We start from the raw sequence: 17,752 nt of genomic DNA on the forward strand, positions 1-17,752 counted from the left end.
TCCAACATCACCCCTGAGGCTCTCCTCAGGACATACTCTCAATGCTACATCGTGCTCAATAAACATTTACTGGGTCACTGAGCTGCTAAAGATCTTCTAACATGATGAGAGGAAAGAACATGGATTTTCAAGTCAGGCAGATCCTGCTATGGAAGGCCAGTGGCAAGCTTCAGTCACCTTCACTGTAAAATAGGGCTAATAACTATCTCCTGGGGTTGTCAGTGAGGATTAAATGACATATCCCAGGTAAAATCCCTAGCCCAACCCTTGGCACAGAAAAGGCACTTAAATGGTAGCAGTTATCAGTGACAGGTGCTAGAACAGAGTGACAGGATAAGAACACAGAGTGTGGAACCAGGTTGGCTCCACTTTGTAAGATGTGTGATGTCAGAAGTTTCTTTTGCCTATTCCTTCATCAGTAGGATGAAGCTATTGGAGACGATGAAATGAGTATAAATAGAATGCTAAGAGCAACGTCTGGCACAAGGAAATAAGCATGATATGCTAGCTCTAATAATTATATCATTTGCAGTGGCCCTAAACACAGTAATCAAGTGCAGTCTGGAGAAGCATGTCAGAGAGAAAGAAGGGGAATAAAAAATAAAAACCCCACAACTCCACATTCACAGAAAGAGGATACAGGTATAGCCAGTAAAAATAGCCCATGGAAGCTATGGAAAGCCTTCCCAACAAACTTGTCAGGCCCCTTTGAATTGTTGCACACTTTTCTGCTCACTGTACTTTCGATTATCTGTTTTTGGTGTATGAACTGTGTCTCCTGTGAGGGCAGGGATCCTATCCCATCCCCACCTCAGGTATAAGGCTGGGCACGAGGGAAGAGCTGAGTTGATGGAAGCAACAGAGGGAATGTAAACAGAAGGTAATACTCCTGGACCCCAAGACCCCACCACTCCCACCACCACCACCAAAAAAATAAAAAAATAAAAAAGAATTCCGAGCAAAGCAATTGCCAAGATAAATCACTTTTATCTCTATAGGAAAAGAAGGATCAAAAAAAAAATATAAATTACATTAGTAACACAACATAAGAAAAAAACAGGGGAAAAAAAAAAAAAACAACAGAGAAGTCTGTATGATGCTATTCTAACCTGTTTATAAAAAGGCCCTGCATCAGAAATTCACAATCCTACCCACTTCTAAAAATATATTTAGACATGTACAGAAGCGGTGGGTTTGTTTTTAAATTGCTTTTCTGTAAAAATATATTAAAGGTAAATAGAAATCCTCTCTCCCTGTCCCCTTTCCAACCCCCAGCTCTGTGCTGGGGATTAGAGACCAGAGGTAACTCTCTCACAATGTTCTAAACCTTGGTTATGGCCACTCCCAATCCCTTCCCAACTCACTTAGAACCTGAAACATTAAAAAAAAATACACTAGCCTCTTTGGAAAAGCATAAATCTGAGGGTAAACTTGCTTTTCATTTAAAACACAAAACAACAAACAGCAGGCTCTGAGAGCCCAACTAAATTAAACAGAAACCCAGTCAAACTGAGGTTGGGTTTCAGCTCCACAGAAACTTTTAACAAAGAAACAGAGGGGAAAGAGGCCTGGAACCAGGGGGAATATGCTAGTAATTAGCTGCCTTTGAAAGAGCAAGGGGAGGAAGTTGTTAATGGGCAGAAGGGCTGGGGTCCTGGTCTTGGTTATAGCAGTCAGGGCCTAGTCAGGCAGTTGCCTACATAGGGACACAGGCTGCCCTCCCTCCCTCCCGTCACTACCCTCTGTTGCTCTGAAATCCCCAAGAAAAGCAAAGCTGGGCAGAAACAGAGGGGAGGGGAGTGGTAACCCCAAGTGCTGGGGGGAGGTAGCCAGGCTTTTCTGCCTTTGGTGTAACTAGATGGAGGACTGCTTGGCCCCGGGGTCCCAAAAGACAGAAAAGGCAAATGGGGCTAAGGGACCCCTGATTCCAATGAAGGAGAGTAGATGTGGGGCTGTGGAGAAAAGAAAGACAAAACGGTGACATGAAGATGACTAAGGAAGCCTCACATATTCCCTGCAGCCTGCATGGTAGCTGTTAGGTTCCCCAGAAGCACTGGGAAAACTGAGGTGACATTAAAGTGGGGTGAGGGGTAGAGGACAAGGAAGCACTCCACTTGGGTAGTGCCAAAAATGGAGAGAGGGAGACATTCTCCATCCAGTCCAGGTCACCAGGGAGGGAAGACAGGTGGAGGTGGAGAGAGCTAGGGGAGGGCCAGGAAGGGGGTGGGCTCTGTCTGGACAATAGAAACATTCACAAAGGGAAGAGAGGGTGGGAGGATCATGATCTGCTCCTTTACAGAGGGGCATCACCACTCCTATACTCGGGGTTCTGAGTGACCTGTCAGCACTCTGCTTGAGCATCTACCTGACATCTGGGAGTATAGAGCCCCAAGAGTGAAAGTGTGAGTCCTGTAGCCTTCTTCAGACCAAGACCTCAAGGTGAGGAGAGAAGCAGGGAGGCTCCTGATGGAGAACCCGAGATGAACTGTCCTGCCACATCCTCTCCAGGAGGTCAGGCTGTGCTCCGTGGTATAGGTGAAGGGATCAGGCTATTGAGCAAGGGCTATCTGCTTCAGTGGCAGATGCTTTCAAGCTTCTGGGAGATGGTTTTTGCCTTCTGGTGCCCAGCCAAAGCTATGTGGATAATGTTCTGCAGTACCTCAAACTCAAGGCAAATCCCTAGAGCTCACCCTGGGAGAGGTGGCTTTGTCTATAGTCACCCAAAAGTAGCTTCCTCCAACAGGCTACAAAGTCTCAACCAAAGTCTTGGGTGTTGGTCCTGTCCCCACCTTGAGAAGTGACAGGAATCTTTCTTCTTTCCAAAGATGAATGAAGTCAGCCCATGGGCTTTCTAGGCCACCCTGGAAATGGGGCAGTAAGACAATTCTGGGCCCTCCTCTTTATTTCCATAAAGCATTTGGCAAGAGGGGGCTGAAGCCAGAGCCTTCTCCCAGGAATGAGTCTTGAGTGAGACACATCCACTGGGCTGAGGGGAGGAAGGAGAATGGGCAGAGATGGGTAGGCTTCTGGAGACAGGGCTAGAACTGCAGAAAGTGTTGAGTGCTGGGCCTCCCACTTCATGACCAGGGAAACACCAAGGAGCCCAGGCTCTCCTCATGCTTCTTCTCACTCTGCCTTCCAGCTTTAAATAGGGATGAGAGTAAAGGGCAGACAAGGCTGGTGAAAGGGGAATGGATTGGAGTAGCAAAAAAGAGGGCTCTAGTCAGCTGGAAAACTCTCTCATTTACCTGCTACTCAGAGATATGGAAAAGAAAGGCAGGATGCTCTAGTGGAAGTGGGGAAGGGAGTTGTGGGAATAGGTGAAGTGGCCCGTGGAAGAGTCCGTGCCTTTGGTCAGTTCCAAGAAAGCAGGACAATGCGCCTCAGCACCTTGTCCGGGGCAGGTAGGATCCAGGAGTGCCCCGAGAGTTGACAATGGAGAAGGCAATGGGGATGAAGGGGTGAGGGGCAGAACACAAAGGGGCTCACAGAAGCAATTTGCCATTTCTGTGGATTTTCAGGATACGGCCGAGTCTCTGCTTTGCTGTAGCCAGGCCCTTTTTGGGACGCTTTCCTGTGGGGGAAAGGAGAAGTAAGCAAAGGCTATGGTAAGGGTGATGGCAGCAGCTCCAGCACCAACTGTCCTTGAGCCATCCCCATCCTGTTCCTCTGCCTACAGAGCCTCCCAATCCTTATGCCTGTCTCCAGGACCATCTTGGGCCAAGAAGCCCTCCTTAATTACTTCCATCCAACACCACATGCTTTGGCTCTTCCTTCTATGACCTCCTGCAGTGGCTACAGACTTTCTGGTTACTCTGTCTGATTCTTTTTCCCCACTGATTTCTTTAGTCCCAATCATTTTCCTTCCTAAATTCTGCAAGGAGGTGATTGTGCCTCCCCATCCTCTTATCCTGCCCATCAGGATTGAACAAGTGCCTGGTTAGTGATTATAGCTCAGTGTCCCTGAAGCTGCCACCCCCCGGGCCTTGCTTCATGAGAAACCCTTATCCTCTTCACCCCAATGCCACACCAATCTCATCACCCTTGAGCTGTGTACTCTCAGAGCCAAAGTGAGGAAAAGGAGGGCTTGAACCCTCCCCATCCTTTTTCCCCATGTCAAACTACCTCCTACGTCCCACATGAACTCTTCCATATTTGATCAATTTATCCCCTCCTTCATTCCCTCTGCCAGAGCCCTAGCCTCTCTTCACTACAGCTTGGGCTTGTGTATGCATCTCCTTCCTAGACTTCCCATCTTCAGCTCACCCTCCACTTTGGCCCACCAGAAAGATCTTTCCAAACTCACATCTGAGTTAATCTCTGCTTAACACCAATGTCTCTTCACGAACTATGAGGTCAAACCAAGCATCTTAGGTTGCCCATCAGTGTCCTTCCTGGGTGTTTTAATTTACCAGAGGGCTTAGGGTTTGAAGCCAGTGATCCTAAGATCTTTCTCAGTTCTACAACCATGTGGCAGTCATACCTTGTCCTGCTTGATTGCTCTGGGAGCCAACTGAAGGGCGCCGCTGGGTCAGGAAGACACCTGGGGCCATGGGTGTGGTACTGCGGTTTGCTTGGGCCATGCCAAAGGCATTGGGACGAGCAGTATACTCATGGTCAGCAAGACTTCCTGAGAGCGCTTCTTGTTTAGGCTCAGGAGGAGGCAGGGGTGATGAGGAGGTGAGAAGCTGGGGTGTAGCAGCCAGAGTTGGGGCTGGTACTGCCATGCTGAGATTGGGCTCTTGAGGGCGAGGCTGTTCTACCTCCTTCAACAAAGGCTTCTTCTTGATGTATTTCTTCTTTTGGGCCTTCTGTAGCTCCTAAAACACAAGCCAAGTAAGAGAGGAGAATTTAGGAATGAATAAAAGAGAAGAAAATTCCCCAGAAAGGAAACTAAATGGTGGTCAGTATGGTTCCCCCCCAACTACCCTGCTTAGCTTGGATGTATGTACATAGAACACACAGGCCTTCCAATACCACAGGTCCTTTAGTACCATCCAATCTTCAGTCATCACTGCTACTAATTAGTACAGTGGCAACAGAAGGATAAATGAGTTCAGAAACTTGGGTTTTGGTCCTAGCATTGCCATTTATGAGGTGGACCAAGGACATGCCTAATAATAATAGCTAAATTTATGCTAGCAGCTGAGGCACTTTGAATGTTTGACCTCATATAATCCTTAGAACATCCCTGAGAAGGAAAATCTCTCAGTTTACACTGAGAAAACTGAGGTACAGGGATATTAAGTAACTTGAGCCCAAAGCCACACAGCTGAAGAGTTGCTGGGTTCAGGTTTCAACTAGGTATATTAAAATACCCACCCTGCACACTTCTCAAAATGGGACATCTGCAAGTGAAAGAGCAGCAGCTTTAGAATGAACTAAATTTGGGTTTAAATCTATGCTTGTGCTCCCTAATTTGGATGACCTTGGTCAAGTTACTAACCTTTCTGAAATTCAATTGCCTCATCTGTAAAATGAGCAAAACAATAGCTGTTTTCCAGGGTTGTTGGCAACATCAAATAATATAAAAACACATAGCAAATAATAGGTACTCAGTAAGTGGTAAACTTATTATTTTATCTTCATCTCGTACATCTTCTTTCTGGTCTTTTTCTTTTAATAAAGGACAGTCCTTCAGGTTACTAGATCTTAAAATCTCAATTTTGGATGGAAGGGATGAATAAGGAGTTGTGTCACTTCTTGCAATATATTGGGTTTCACCCATCCATCCCTCTATGGATATACTATCCACTGTGTAGTGAGTACCTTTATAATGAGTACCCGGACACCTGAGAACCTGGAAAAGTGGTGCTGGGAGCATGTGAATGACTTCACCTTCTGAAATGCTACACAGCCACACAGACCAACTTAGTGATTACATTTCTTTGCCTTCTCTTGGCAACAGAGGCCTATTCTTGCCTTTGGAAGATCTGACAGGCTATGGCTACCATAGGAATTTCTAGGACAAGAATAATAATATTAGTAATACATGCCAAGCACTGTTCTATAATTTAACTCATTTAATACTCATATGAAACATAAGAAATAAGAACTATAATTTCAATTTTATGAGAAGAAACTGGCACAGAAAGATTGTCATTTTCCAGTTCTCTTGCCTAGAGAATTCCATAGACAGAGGAGCCTGGTGGGCTATAGCCCATGGGGTCGTGAAGAGTCAGACATGACTAAGCGACTAACATACACACATATAGGAACAAAAATGGGAGGGATGAATAAAGAGTTGTGTCACATAATCCCAAATTGGGAACCATCTGTCTTCAGAGTCTCTTTTCTCAGCCAAAGTGCTTGCTACGCCATCGATACCAAGAACCCTGTTTCTGACCCCATTTCTCTCATCTGAAATCCAGAAATTATCTCTTCATACCTAGGTCACTTAAATTTTTCTACCTTTGTTGCTAATCTCCTTCTCATATATTTCATCCAGATTCCCCCACAGAAGACTAATCTATCTTATGACAGGGCCACTTTTACCTTATCAATTCCCTTGTTCAAAAGGCCATTAGCAAGTCCCCACCCAAATACAAACTCCCTGGCCTGACATTCATGGTCTTCCACAGTCTGGCCACTTATATCTAGCTAACCTGTAATGATAATGATGAAAAGTTAATGTGGCTATAGTATTTACTCTGTGGCAAGTGCTGTTCTCAGAGCTTTTACACTTATTACCTCAGCTAATCCTCAGAGTCTACGAGGAAACTGAGACACAGAGAAATTAAGTTACTTGCTTAAGTGAAAGGGTGAAGATTTGAACTCAGGCAGCTGGCTTCAGAATGCATTTTTTAAACTCTGTCTTACTCCATTCCCCAACAAGAAGTCTATAATCCAGAAAAATCTGTTCATCCATCCATTCATTCATTCAATCAACAATGACTAAACACATGCTTAACATAGTAGGGATACCAAGTTAAATTAGACATGTCCCCACCCTTGAGGCCCTTACAGTTTAATAAGAAACACAGAAAAGTACACACTATAAGTATCATGAGAGAATGCTATGGAAGCACAGAAGGCCACTGAAATAAACTGGTGGTGGATGGTGTGAAGGGGTGTTAGGTAAAGGCATCTAAGAAGGTATGATTCCCAATGTGCAGAGGGAACAGTTTGTGCAAAGGCACAGAGGCCTGAGACAATCTGATACACAGAATGAATATAAACACCGTAATGCAACAGTATGACTGGTATAAATGGCATACATGAAGGGCTGACACAAGGTCAGGGAGGAGAGGTAACCAGAGAGCAAATCAAGAAGGCCTTGTGTGCTGTACCAAGGAATTCCCTTATCCTGGAATGCCTCCCTATCCCCTCCAAAAGTTTAGCTTGCAAAACACTTCCCAAATTCAAAACTTCTTCTTTGAGGTCATCCCTGATGAACTCAACCAGAAGTGAACTCCTCAGAAGGGACAACTTTAATTAATTTGTTTATTTAAAGCAGTCAAATCTCTCTCTTTTTTTTTTTCAAATTACATCTTACATGGTACACATAACAGAGAGAAGTTCTGGACAAAGAATGGCCACTTGGCCTGGTTGGTTTCTGCTGGCTCCCATCAAAAGTCTCCAAGACATTTCTAAGTAACTCTAGAACTTCACAGAACATCATATTAAAACCAACATTCTATTAAAAGTTAATTTATTTATTTTTATTTTTTTATAAAAGTTAATTTAAATAGGATGTAACTACTGAATCATATGGACATTTAATTATTTCATTTTATTTAAACAGCAAGTAACATGAAATTTGAAGTTAGAGGATATGAGTTTGAATCTTGTCTCCTCCATTTACTGGCTGTATTATCCTGGACTAGTCACTTAAAGAGAGCCTCATTTTCTTCACCTGTAAAATGATGAAAATATCGCCTATTGAACAGGGCTATTGGACAGATTACATGAAACACTGCACATGGAAACACCTAACATAAAGCTGATGGTGAATAAATGCTCTAAGCTATAGGATGTGGGATATAAGGGGATGTTGATAAGGAGAGAACCATAAGACTCGCCTCCAACTGCTCCCAGGTGGAGCACATTTAAGAACTTTGAAAACTATAACATGCTAGGAAGTCAACTTGGTTCTAGGGCAAAACTTGGTGGGTGGAGCACATTTAAGAACTTTGAAAACTATAACATGCTAGGAAGTCAACTTGGTTCTAGGGCAAAACTTGGTGGGTGAAGCTTTCTTGGGAAGCAGAGGGTGAAGATCAAGGCAGTAGGATCTGGTATAGAGGATAAGAAAAGCCTCTTTCTGAAAAAAGAAAAAAAATTCCCATACTAATGGGAGACTGAGAAATTGAGTGCACTCAACTGAGTCACCTCCTCAGAGCTTCATCTGAAGCCAAATGTTCTCACCCAAGGACACCTGGTCCTTCCCATATGAGAGGTTTTTACACACCCAAGTGATATATGCAAGCACTTTTCTCTGGCCCCTTATTTTCTTTCACCGTAAATCATGTCAACTGTGTGACCTGTGGAAGTAGCTTTGTCATTTGGGATATGTAGGATATAGGAGAGAGCTGGAATACTGCCATGGATAAAGGTCACAAGTTACCCACTTCCCAATGAGAACAGTGGGATCCTATCAGCCCGAAGGTCTGAGTTTTGAGACTTTAAATCAAACTATGATCAGTGGCAGAGCCATTGCCTAAGTGTCAGCACCTACCTGCTGGGCCAACTTTGCAGCTGCTGCAGCCAAGCCTGTCTCAATGGAAGCTACCCGGGTCCCCTCACGCACAGGACGGTCCTGCTTTGGTAAAGTTGGGGTTACACGGGCTGCAGAGAGAACAGGATGAAGACATTTATCTGAATGCCAATCATATTCATGACCCCTGAGCCCCCAAAAGGTGTCTCCTTAGTTTTCCTCCATCTAGCTTTTTACAAAGCCAGATTTTGCTTCCCAGTGGGTAAAAGGCTAATTTACAAATGCCCAAGGTACACAAAACACACACTGATTAAAAGATAAAAGTTAGTATCCCTGAACTGGCATGTAAAGTTGTCCATGTTCTACTCCCTACCTACCTCCCCAACCTTATTTCCACTCCTATATCCTCAGCTTCTACAGACAGAATGGTTTCCTTATTATATATACCTCCAGAACATATACAGCTCATCCTCTCCCCCTGTGCCCTCATCCCCAACATCCACACTGCCTGGAGTACCCACTTCCCTTTTGTCCACCTCTTTAAAACCTGCCCATTATTCAAAGGCAAGCCAAAATCAATCTTCTATGCAAAACATCTAGGGCTTCTTTGGCTCACACTGACCCCTCCCTCCTTTGAACTTATGTACAAGTCACTTAATACATAACACATACCATCCAGTCTCATTCCCTAATGCTAATGTGTGCTATTTTGTCTAATAACCAGGCTATGAATTCCTGAAGATCATCTTTTTGTAAAACCTTTTTTATACTGTCTTAACAATCTTGAATGAAAAAATAGTTATTCATCCTACATTTTATATAGGAATTGTATTTCAGGATAACCAAACAGCCCCAGATGATGAGGGAAAGCTCTTTACAGAAGATGGCAGCTAATAAATGTAGAAGGAATAACGAAATTGGAAAATCACAGGTTTGACATTTCTCCAAACACATACAGATGGCCAGTAAACACATGAAAAGATGTTCAACATCACTAATTATTAGAGAAAGGCAAAGCAAAACTACAATGAAGTATCGTCTCATACCAGTCAGAACAGCTATGATCAAAAAATCTACAAACAATAGATGCTGGAGAGGATGTGGAGAAAAAGGAACCCTCTTGCACTGTAGGTGGGAATGTAAATTGATACAGCCACTATGGAGAACAGTATAGAGATACCTTAAAAAAACTAGGAATAGAACTACCATATGACCCAGCAATTCCACTACTGGGCATATACCCTGAGAAAACCATAACTGAAAAAGACACATGACCTCAATGTTCATAGCAGCACTATTTACAACAGCTAGGACATGAAAGCAACCCAGATGTCCGTCAACAAATGAATGGATAAAGAAACCGTGCCACATATGTATATAATGGAATATTGCTCAGCCATAAAAAAGAATGAATTTTAGTCAGTTCCTGTGAGGTGGATGAACCTAGAGCCTATTATACAGATTGAAGTAAGTCAGAAAGAGAAAAACAAATATCACATATTAAAACAAATATATGGAATCTAGAAAAACGGTACTGAGGCAACTATTTGCAGGGGAAGAATGGAGACTCAGATATAGAGAATGGACTTGTGGATACAGTGGGGGAAGGAGAGAGGGGGGTGAATGGAGAAAGTAGTGTTGACATTATATACACTACCTAATGTGTAAAACAGATAGCTACTGAGAAGTTGCTACATAACACAGGGAGCTCAAGCTGGTGTTCTGTGATGATGACCTAAAGGGGTGGGATAGAGGGAAGGGAGGGAGGCTCATGAGGGAGGGCATATATGTATAATTATGGCTGATTTGTGTTACTGTATGGTGGAAACAAACACACATTGTAAAGCAATTTCCCCCAATTAAAAATATATTTTTTTTTTAGGGGAGGAGCCAAGATGGCGGAGGAGTAGGACGGGGAGACCACTTTCTCTCCTACAAATTCATCAAAAGAATAACTGAATGCAGAGCAAACTTCACAAAACAACTTCTGATCGCTAGCTGAGGTCATCAGGCGCCCAGAAAAATATTTTTTTTAAAAAGGAAGAAAACCAAAGGTTTGCAAGCCCTAATGAATTAACTGATTTTAGGGAACTGGATATTCAGATAGTACCAAAGTATTATTTTACGGATTACTTGCTAGTCTCAAGAGAAAAAAAAAGAATTTTATAATGGTGAGATCAGGAGTTCACCTCTTACTGTCACTAACAGCAAGATGGCAAGCTTCATGCACCTCCTAACATAATGCAATAGGAAATTTACAGCATCACCCGGGAAGTAGTTTTGCCAAAGACCTGACATCAAGTAAGCAGTTCATATTACTTCCAGTTTTCAGGAAACAACAGATTTTTAAAAAATTAAATGACACTGAGGGCAAACAATCATCCTACAAGATAACTGGCTTGGTTTCTTTAAAAATACAATGTCACAAGGAAGCAAACAAATCTAGAAGGTGGGATGTGCTACAGGACAATTACACTAGTTTTTGTAACAATTCAACAGCATCAAACAAGAAAGGAAGGGCTTTCTCTCGATTAAGAGAGATTCAAAAAACAAGAGAGCCAAATGACATATGGACCCTGTTCAGATCCTGATTTAAACAAATCCACTATGAAAGTGCTTTTTTGTTACACAGTTAAGGAAATTTGATTACAGAGTTAGTATTAGGTAACATTGAGGCAAATTATCAAATTATTATATTGTTATATATGATGACAGGACCGTGGTTATGTGAGAAAATGTATACTTTAGAGATGCATACTGAAGTATGTGGTGGAGAGGGAGGGAGTGACACTACCTGGGATTTGCTTTAGACAGTTTTAAAAAAAGAAAGTTATAGATGAGTCAAATATGGCAAAATTTTTATAACTTGATTCTCAGTGGTGGGTATATGGAATTTCACTTTTTTTAATTAATGGAAAAAATGTCATAGAAAAAAAGAAGTGGTGGTACTATTGGATCTATATTTAAAGATTCCTTGGTTGGTTACCTATTGTTATTACTATAAAGGAGACTTTCTGTATAAGCAGTATGCCAATTCTAGAACAGGCAATTCAGGAGGGTGAAGTCCTTTCTTTAAAGGTGATGTTTGATTTGTTTTAAAAATGATCTGGAGCCAACCTAGCAAAAATGTTACTGCACAATTTTCAGTCATGGATTCTTGGGGTGTATTTTATAGTGTTCTCTATAGTTTTGCAGAGATTCCCTGGTGGCTTAGTGGTAAAGAATCCGTCTGCAATGTAGGATATGCAGGTTCGATTCTCGGGTCAGGAAGATCCCCTGGAGAAGGAAATGGCAACCCACTCCAATACTCTTGCCTGGGAAATTCTACTGACAGAGGCTCCTAGAGGGGTCCATGGTGTTACAAAAGGGCAGGACACAGCTTAGCAACTAAACAACAACATAACTTTGTATGTGTGGTGGTTTTAAAACAAGATCCCAAATTCTTTGACACTTTTCCTATTAATAGGTGGGGGGGGGTCTATGTTTCCTCACATTGAACCTGAGAAGACTGATTTGTAGCCTATAGAATGTGACAGAAGTGACACCGCATGACTTCTGAGACTATGTCAGAAAAAGCAACTTTAGTTTCTATGTTGCTTCTTGGAACACTCACACTTAAGAGCCCTAAGCAGTCACATAAGAAGTCTGACTGCCTTGAGGCCATCAGGCAGTAAGGAAGCTATTAACCATCACATGCAGAGGTCACATAATGGCACTCTGCTTGGTACTTCTAGCCTTTGAGTCTTCCCAGCCCAGGCACCAGACATGAGTTAATGAAACTTCAGATGATCCAAACTCTTGATCATCCAGTCTTCAAATTATTCCAGCTGAGATCCCAGACATCAAGGAATAGACACAAGCTGTCCCCCTTGTGTCGTTTCCAAAATCCTGACCTGTTAACACATGAGCAAGTTATTTTAATCTGAAAAAAAAATTAACCTCCTGACCAGACCCAGATTTTGGGGGGGAAACTATAAAAGACATTTTGTAGGGATAGTTGAGGAAATCTGATCATGGACTGGGTTATTAAAAGATCTTAGAGAATTATTAACTGTTAAGTATAACAAAGGTAGTGTGGTTATGCAGGAGGGTGTTCTTATTCTTAGGAGATACTGAAGTACTAAGGGGTAAGATACTATGTTACAGTGGCTGCACATTAAAGTGGCTCAGCAAAAACTATAGACAGATAGATACAGATAATGAAGCAAATATAGCAAAATATTACAACTGTAGGATCAAAGTATTGAGAATATGGGTGTTTATGTTCTCTCTTACATTTACACACTTGAAAATTCTCATAAAATTTTAAATAATGAATAAGATTAAGTGGAAATGAAATGTATAGTTCTTGAATAGATTCTGGCTTAAATAAGCAAATTATATAAGATATTTTTTATATAATTGGGGGAAATTTGAATAAGCATTTGGTATTAAATGATATTAGGAAATAAATGTTACTTTACTCAGGTGTCAAATAATAGTACTATGATTATAGAAGAAAAAGTCATTTGCATAGAGATGAATACTGAATCATTGATATTTAGTAGGTCATGATGGAATGACATCAGCAAAAATGGCAGTTAAGGGCTTCCAAAATCTCACTTCTGCATGCAGAGGGGCTGTGAGCATAATCTGGAAAGGCTGACTTTGAGGCTGTGCAAAGCAGGAAGTGAAGGCTAAGGCAGAGTTGTAACTTGTCTGCCTGAGTGCTGAAGGTATGTCCCAACATGCACACAGAGCCCCTTGTCAAGTCCTGGAAGACTTATTGGTTCCAGGCATTTAAGGAAATCAACATCCAATTATCAGCTGACCACTAAGCTAACTGAGTAGAAACTTCTACTTCAGTGATTTTTCTGAATAAATTCCATGAATAAATAACAAGTAGCAACAAAACAAACCCTGGGGATTGAAGTGGGGAGTATCTGATTTCCAGAGTTGTTGCCACATTAACTTAAACATTTAGTTTTCAAAAATATTTAGAAGATATGCAAAGAAACAAGAAAGGGTAGCAACACACAGGGAAAAAGTAACCAAGAAAAAAAAAACTATCCATGACTTTCTAAACAAAGTTGGACCTACTAGACAAGGACTTTATACCACCTATTTCAAACATGTTAAAAGAGGTAAAGGAAATCATGTCTAAAGAACTAAAGGAGAATATGAGGATGATATTTCACCAAATAAAGAATACCAATAAAGGGACAAACCATAAACAGGAAGCAAATGGATATTTTAGAGTTGAAAAGTAACTGAAATGAAAATTTCACTAGAAGGTTTCAACAACAGATTTGAGTAGGCAGAAGGAAGATTCAGTGATCTTAAAGAGAGGCTATTTGAGATTACCCAGTCTAATAAGCAGAAAGAAAAAAGAATGAGGAAAATGAGCAGAGCCAAAGGGATCTCTGGGATGTGATCAAATTTATCAACATACACATATGGGAGCCTCAAAGGAGAGAAAAAAAGGGAGTGAAAAGACTATTTGAAGAAATAATGGCTGAAACATTCCCAAATTTGATTAAAAAAACTAACCTACATATCCAAGAAGTTCAACAAACTTCATGACAGATAAACTCAAAGAGTTTATATATCATAACCAAAGACAGAGGATCTTGCAATCAGCAAGAGAAGTGACTCATAAAAGACTTACAGTTTACTGATCATCAGAAGCCATGGAATTAGATAAAAAGCAGTAGGATCACATAATGAAAGTGCTCAAAGAAAATCACTTTCAACCAAGAAATCTAAATCCAGCAGAATTATCCTTCAAAAAAGGAGAAATCAGAATATTCCCAAATAAACAAATATAGGACTTCTCTGGTGACCCAGTGGTTAAAGACTCCACACTTACAAAGTAGGGGGTGCAAGTTCAATCCCTGGTTGAGGAAGTTCTGCATGCCACACGGTGTGGCCAATAATAATAATAAATGATCACTCTTAAAAAATGGCAAAAATATTCCAGAGAGTTCACTGCTAGTAGGCCTGCCCTATAAGAAATACTAGAGAGAGCTCTTCAGCTAAAAATGAAAGGACACTATACAGTAAGTCAAATCCATATGAATAAAATGCACTAGTAAAGGTAACTATATATAAAAGGAAGTATAAACATATTTTTGTTGTATCTCATTTTTTCCTCCTAATTAAAGACTGTTGCATAAAGCAATAATTATAACCCTATGCTCATGGGCACACAATTTATAAAAATGTTGTATTTAACTTGTGACAGTAATAACATAAAGTTTAAAAGGAATGGAACTATTAATATACAGGAGCAAAGATTTCATATACCATTGAAATTAAGTTGATGTTAATCTGAATTCAAACTGTATAAATTAAGATATTAATGTTAATCCCTAGATCACTAAAAAAATAACTCAAATATATATATAGAAAAGAAAAAATTAAAATGGACAATAGAAAGTAGCTTTTAAGCACAAAAGAAGGCAGAAATGAAGAAATGGGGAACAAAACAGAAATAAAACAGAGAAAACAGAGAAATGGACAATGTGAACCCTACTTTGTCAGTTATTACACTGAGTACAAATGAACTAAATTCCCCAATTAAAAGGCACAGATTGGCAGAATGGATAAAAAACCATAATCTTAATATATGCTATCTCCAAGAAACACATTTCAGATTCAAAACTATACTAATATCAGAAAAATAGACTTAATTGCTTAAGAAAAAGACTGTTACTAAAAACAAAGGACATTTTTTAATGATAAAAGGGTCAGTAGATCAAGAAGGTATGAGAACTATAAACACATATGCACTTAACAGCAGAAGGCCAAAATACATGAGGCAAAAACTGAGTGAACTGAAGGGAGAAACAGAAAATTCAACAATAGCTAGAGATTTCAATACCCTACTTTCTCTAATGGATAGAACAATTAGACATAAAGTAAGCAAGGAAACAGAATTGTCCTGATGTCTGAAATTTCCCATAAAATGCTTAAAAAAAACAGATGAAGCAAATATAGTAAAACATTAGTTGTTAAATCTCAGTAATAAATAAGTATATGAGTATTCATGATACCAGCCTCGTTAATTTTGTGTATATTTGAAATTTTTCATAACAAGAATTCTTCAAACACAAAGGAAAAAATATTCACTATTCTTGTACTTGTAACCATTTAATTTGATTATTATAGAAATACAGTATATTTAAATCTTAAAAGGCTAATTTCTTTTCATCATATCTGTTTACTCTTTTAATCTTAGAATGAGTTCCCCACAACATTCCATTAGGATTTTGATTTAGGATAGTATTAAGTATATATATTAATTAAATGACCCTTTATAAAAATCAGTCTTTATAATCAGATGCATGCTATAACTCTATTTATTCAGGTCTTCTTATATGTTCCTCAGTAATGTTTTGAAGTTTCTTCACATAAGTCTCACACATATCTTCTTAAGATTATTCTTGGGTATTTTATATAATCATTGTTATTGTCAATAGGATCTTTTATCCCCCTCAGTGTATTATGCTTATTACTGATATTGGCAATTCCTGATTCTTAGATATGTGGCTTATATGCAGAGATTGCCCAATTTATTAAATTCTCATATTAGTCTTAGTTGTTTTTCAGCTGATTCCCTTACATTTTTCTAGTTATACAATCATATCATTTCTTTCACTTGTCAAATACCTATTATCTCCCATGTGCCAGGCACTCTGCAAGTTGCTACAGATACAATGATCAGGATTGCCACCCGTATGGTGCCTCATATCATGATAATTTGGTCTCTTAATTTCTAATAATTATAGTTCTTATTCCTGCTTCATTCCTAATTATGCTGTCTAGAACTTCTACAGCAGTGCTAAATAACAGCAGGGATGATGGGTATATTTGTCTTATTCTTGATTTTAATGAGAAAATCTTTAGTAGACTGCCTCAATCTTTTCTGAGTTAAGAATCTACTTTGAAAATGTGATAAAAGTTATTGGCTTTCTCTTTAGAGAAATATACATGCATATATGCATATTTATATTAAAAATACAGTGGTGTGCATTAATTATCTGCTCTCTGAAAAGGGAAACAATGGATAAGATCACGTTTTGACATAGAAATATTCATATTTTTTATGTAGAATGAGGAAAAAGTATAAATAAATTATATATATTTGACTACTTATTATATATAAAGAGGGCCTCTGAAAAATCTTGAAGACCTACATGAATAAATGAGAAAAAGTCAGACATAAAATTTACAAAAGAAGAAATTCTAATGCTAATATAAACATATAGGAAATGTCTAATCAAAAAATTCAAATTAAATAGGTGAAATGCTATTGTTTGCTTGTGAATCACCAAAGGTCAAAAAAATAGACTGCTTGTTTTCAACCCAGTATCATTCTCCCTTTCTTGCTTACTAATAAAAAATATAACTTTGTGGAACAACTTAGCTAATTGGTATCTAACTAAAAACTACACTTCCTGGCCTTTTTAACAGATAACATTGGCCATGACACAATTTCAGCCAAGGAGTTTTTTTTTTTTAAGTAGAACTTAAAACTCCTTGGGGAGGGATGCCCATCAGGCCTATTCCTTTCTCTTTTTGTTCTTCCTCTTCTTCCTAACTGCAACTCAAGTCCCTTCCACTGGAGGGATAAGCACTCACTAAGGATGCCTGAGAGGTTCCTATTACTCATAGACAAAGACTATTCTTAGCTATATCCTCAATAGCTATGAGGATTCATAAACAAATATTCTCACACATGGTGGCATGGTTGGTGGGAGCGTAAACCAGTAAAACCTTTTTGGAAAACAATTTGGTAATACATATCAAGAGCTTTTAAAACATTCATATTAACAAATTATATTGGCAAGAGTGTAGGGAAACAGGCAGACTCATGTATTGCTTGTGGGAGTGTAAACAATCTTCAACATGTAATTGTTAAATGAGAAAAGTAAAGGCACATAACAGTATACAAAGTATGCTTCCAACTGAGTTAAGGGGGGAAAGAAAATATATACATGCATTTACTTGTACATGCATAAACCAAGTCTAAAAGGATACACATGAAACTGGTAACAGCAGTTGACTCCAGGTGGGGAATTGGAAGGCTGTGGAACAGGGGTGGGAGGGAGACTT

The 17,752-nt window shown here is 39.7% G+C and overlaps 1 protein-coding gene across 7 annotated transcripts in view; it reads right to left on the bottom strand.

Moving 5' to 3' along the window:
- Positions 1–967: 967 nt before the first annotated feature.
- The window catches only part of PHF8 (PHD finger protein 8), a 103,571-nt gene continuing 86,786 nt past the window's right edge, over positions 968–17,752 (bottom strand). For all 7 annotated transcript variants that reach the window (XM_043896038.1, XM_043896036.1, XM_043896039.1 and 4 more), the window contains 3 exons: positions 8,678–8,787; positions 4,484–4,820; positions 968–3,574 (listed from right to left, as the gene is read on the bottom strand). In XM_043896038.1, coding sequence (XP_043751973.1) covers positions 3,486–3,574; positions 4,484–4,820; positions 8,678–8,787 — 536 coding nt within the window. In that variant the 3' untranslated portion in view covers positions 968–3,485. The remainder of the gene's footprint in view (positions 3,575–4,483; positions 4,821–8,677; positions 8,788–17,752) is intronic.

Source organism: Cervus elaphus, chromosome X (genome assembly GCF_910594005.1).
Source record: "Cervus elaphus chromosome X, mCerEla1.1, whole genome shotgun sequence".
NCBI lineage: Eukaryota > Metazoa > Chordata > Mammalia > Artiodactyla > Cervidae > Cervus > Cervus elaphus.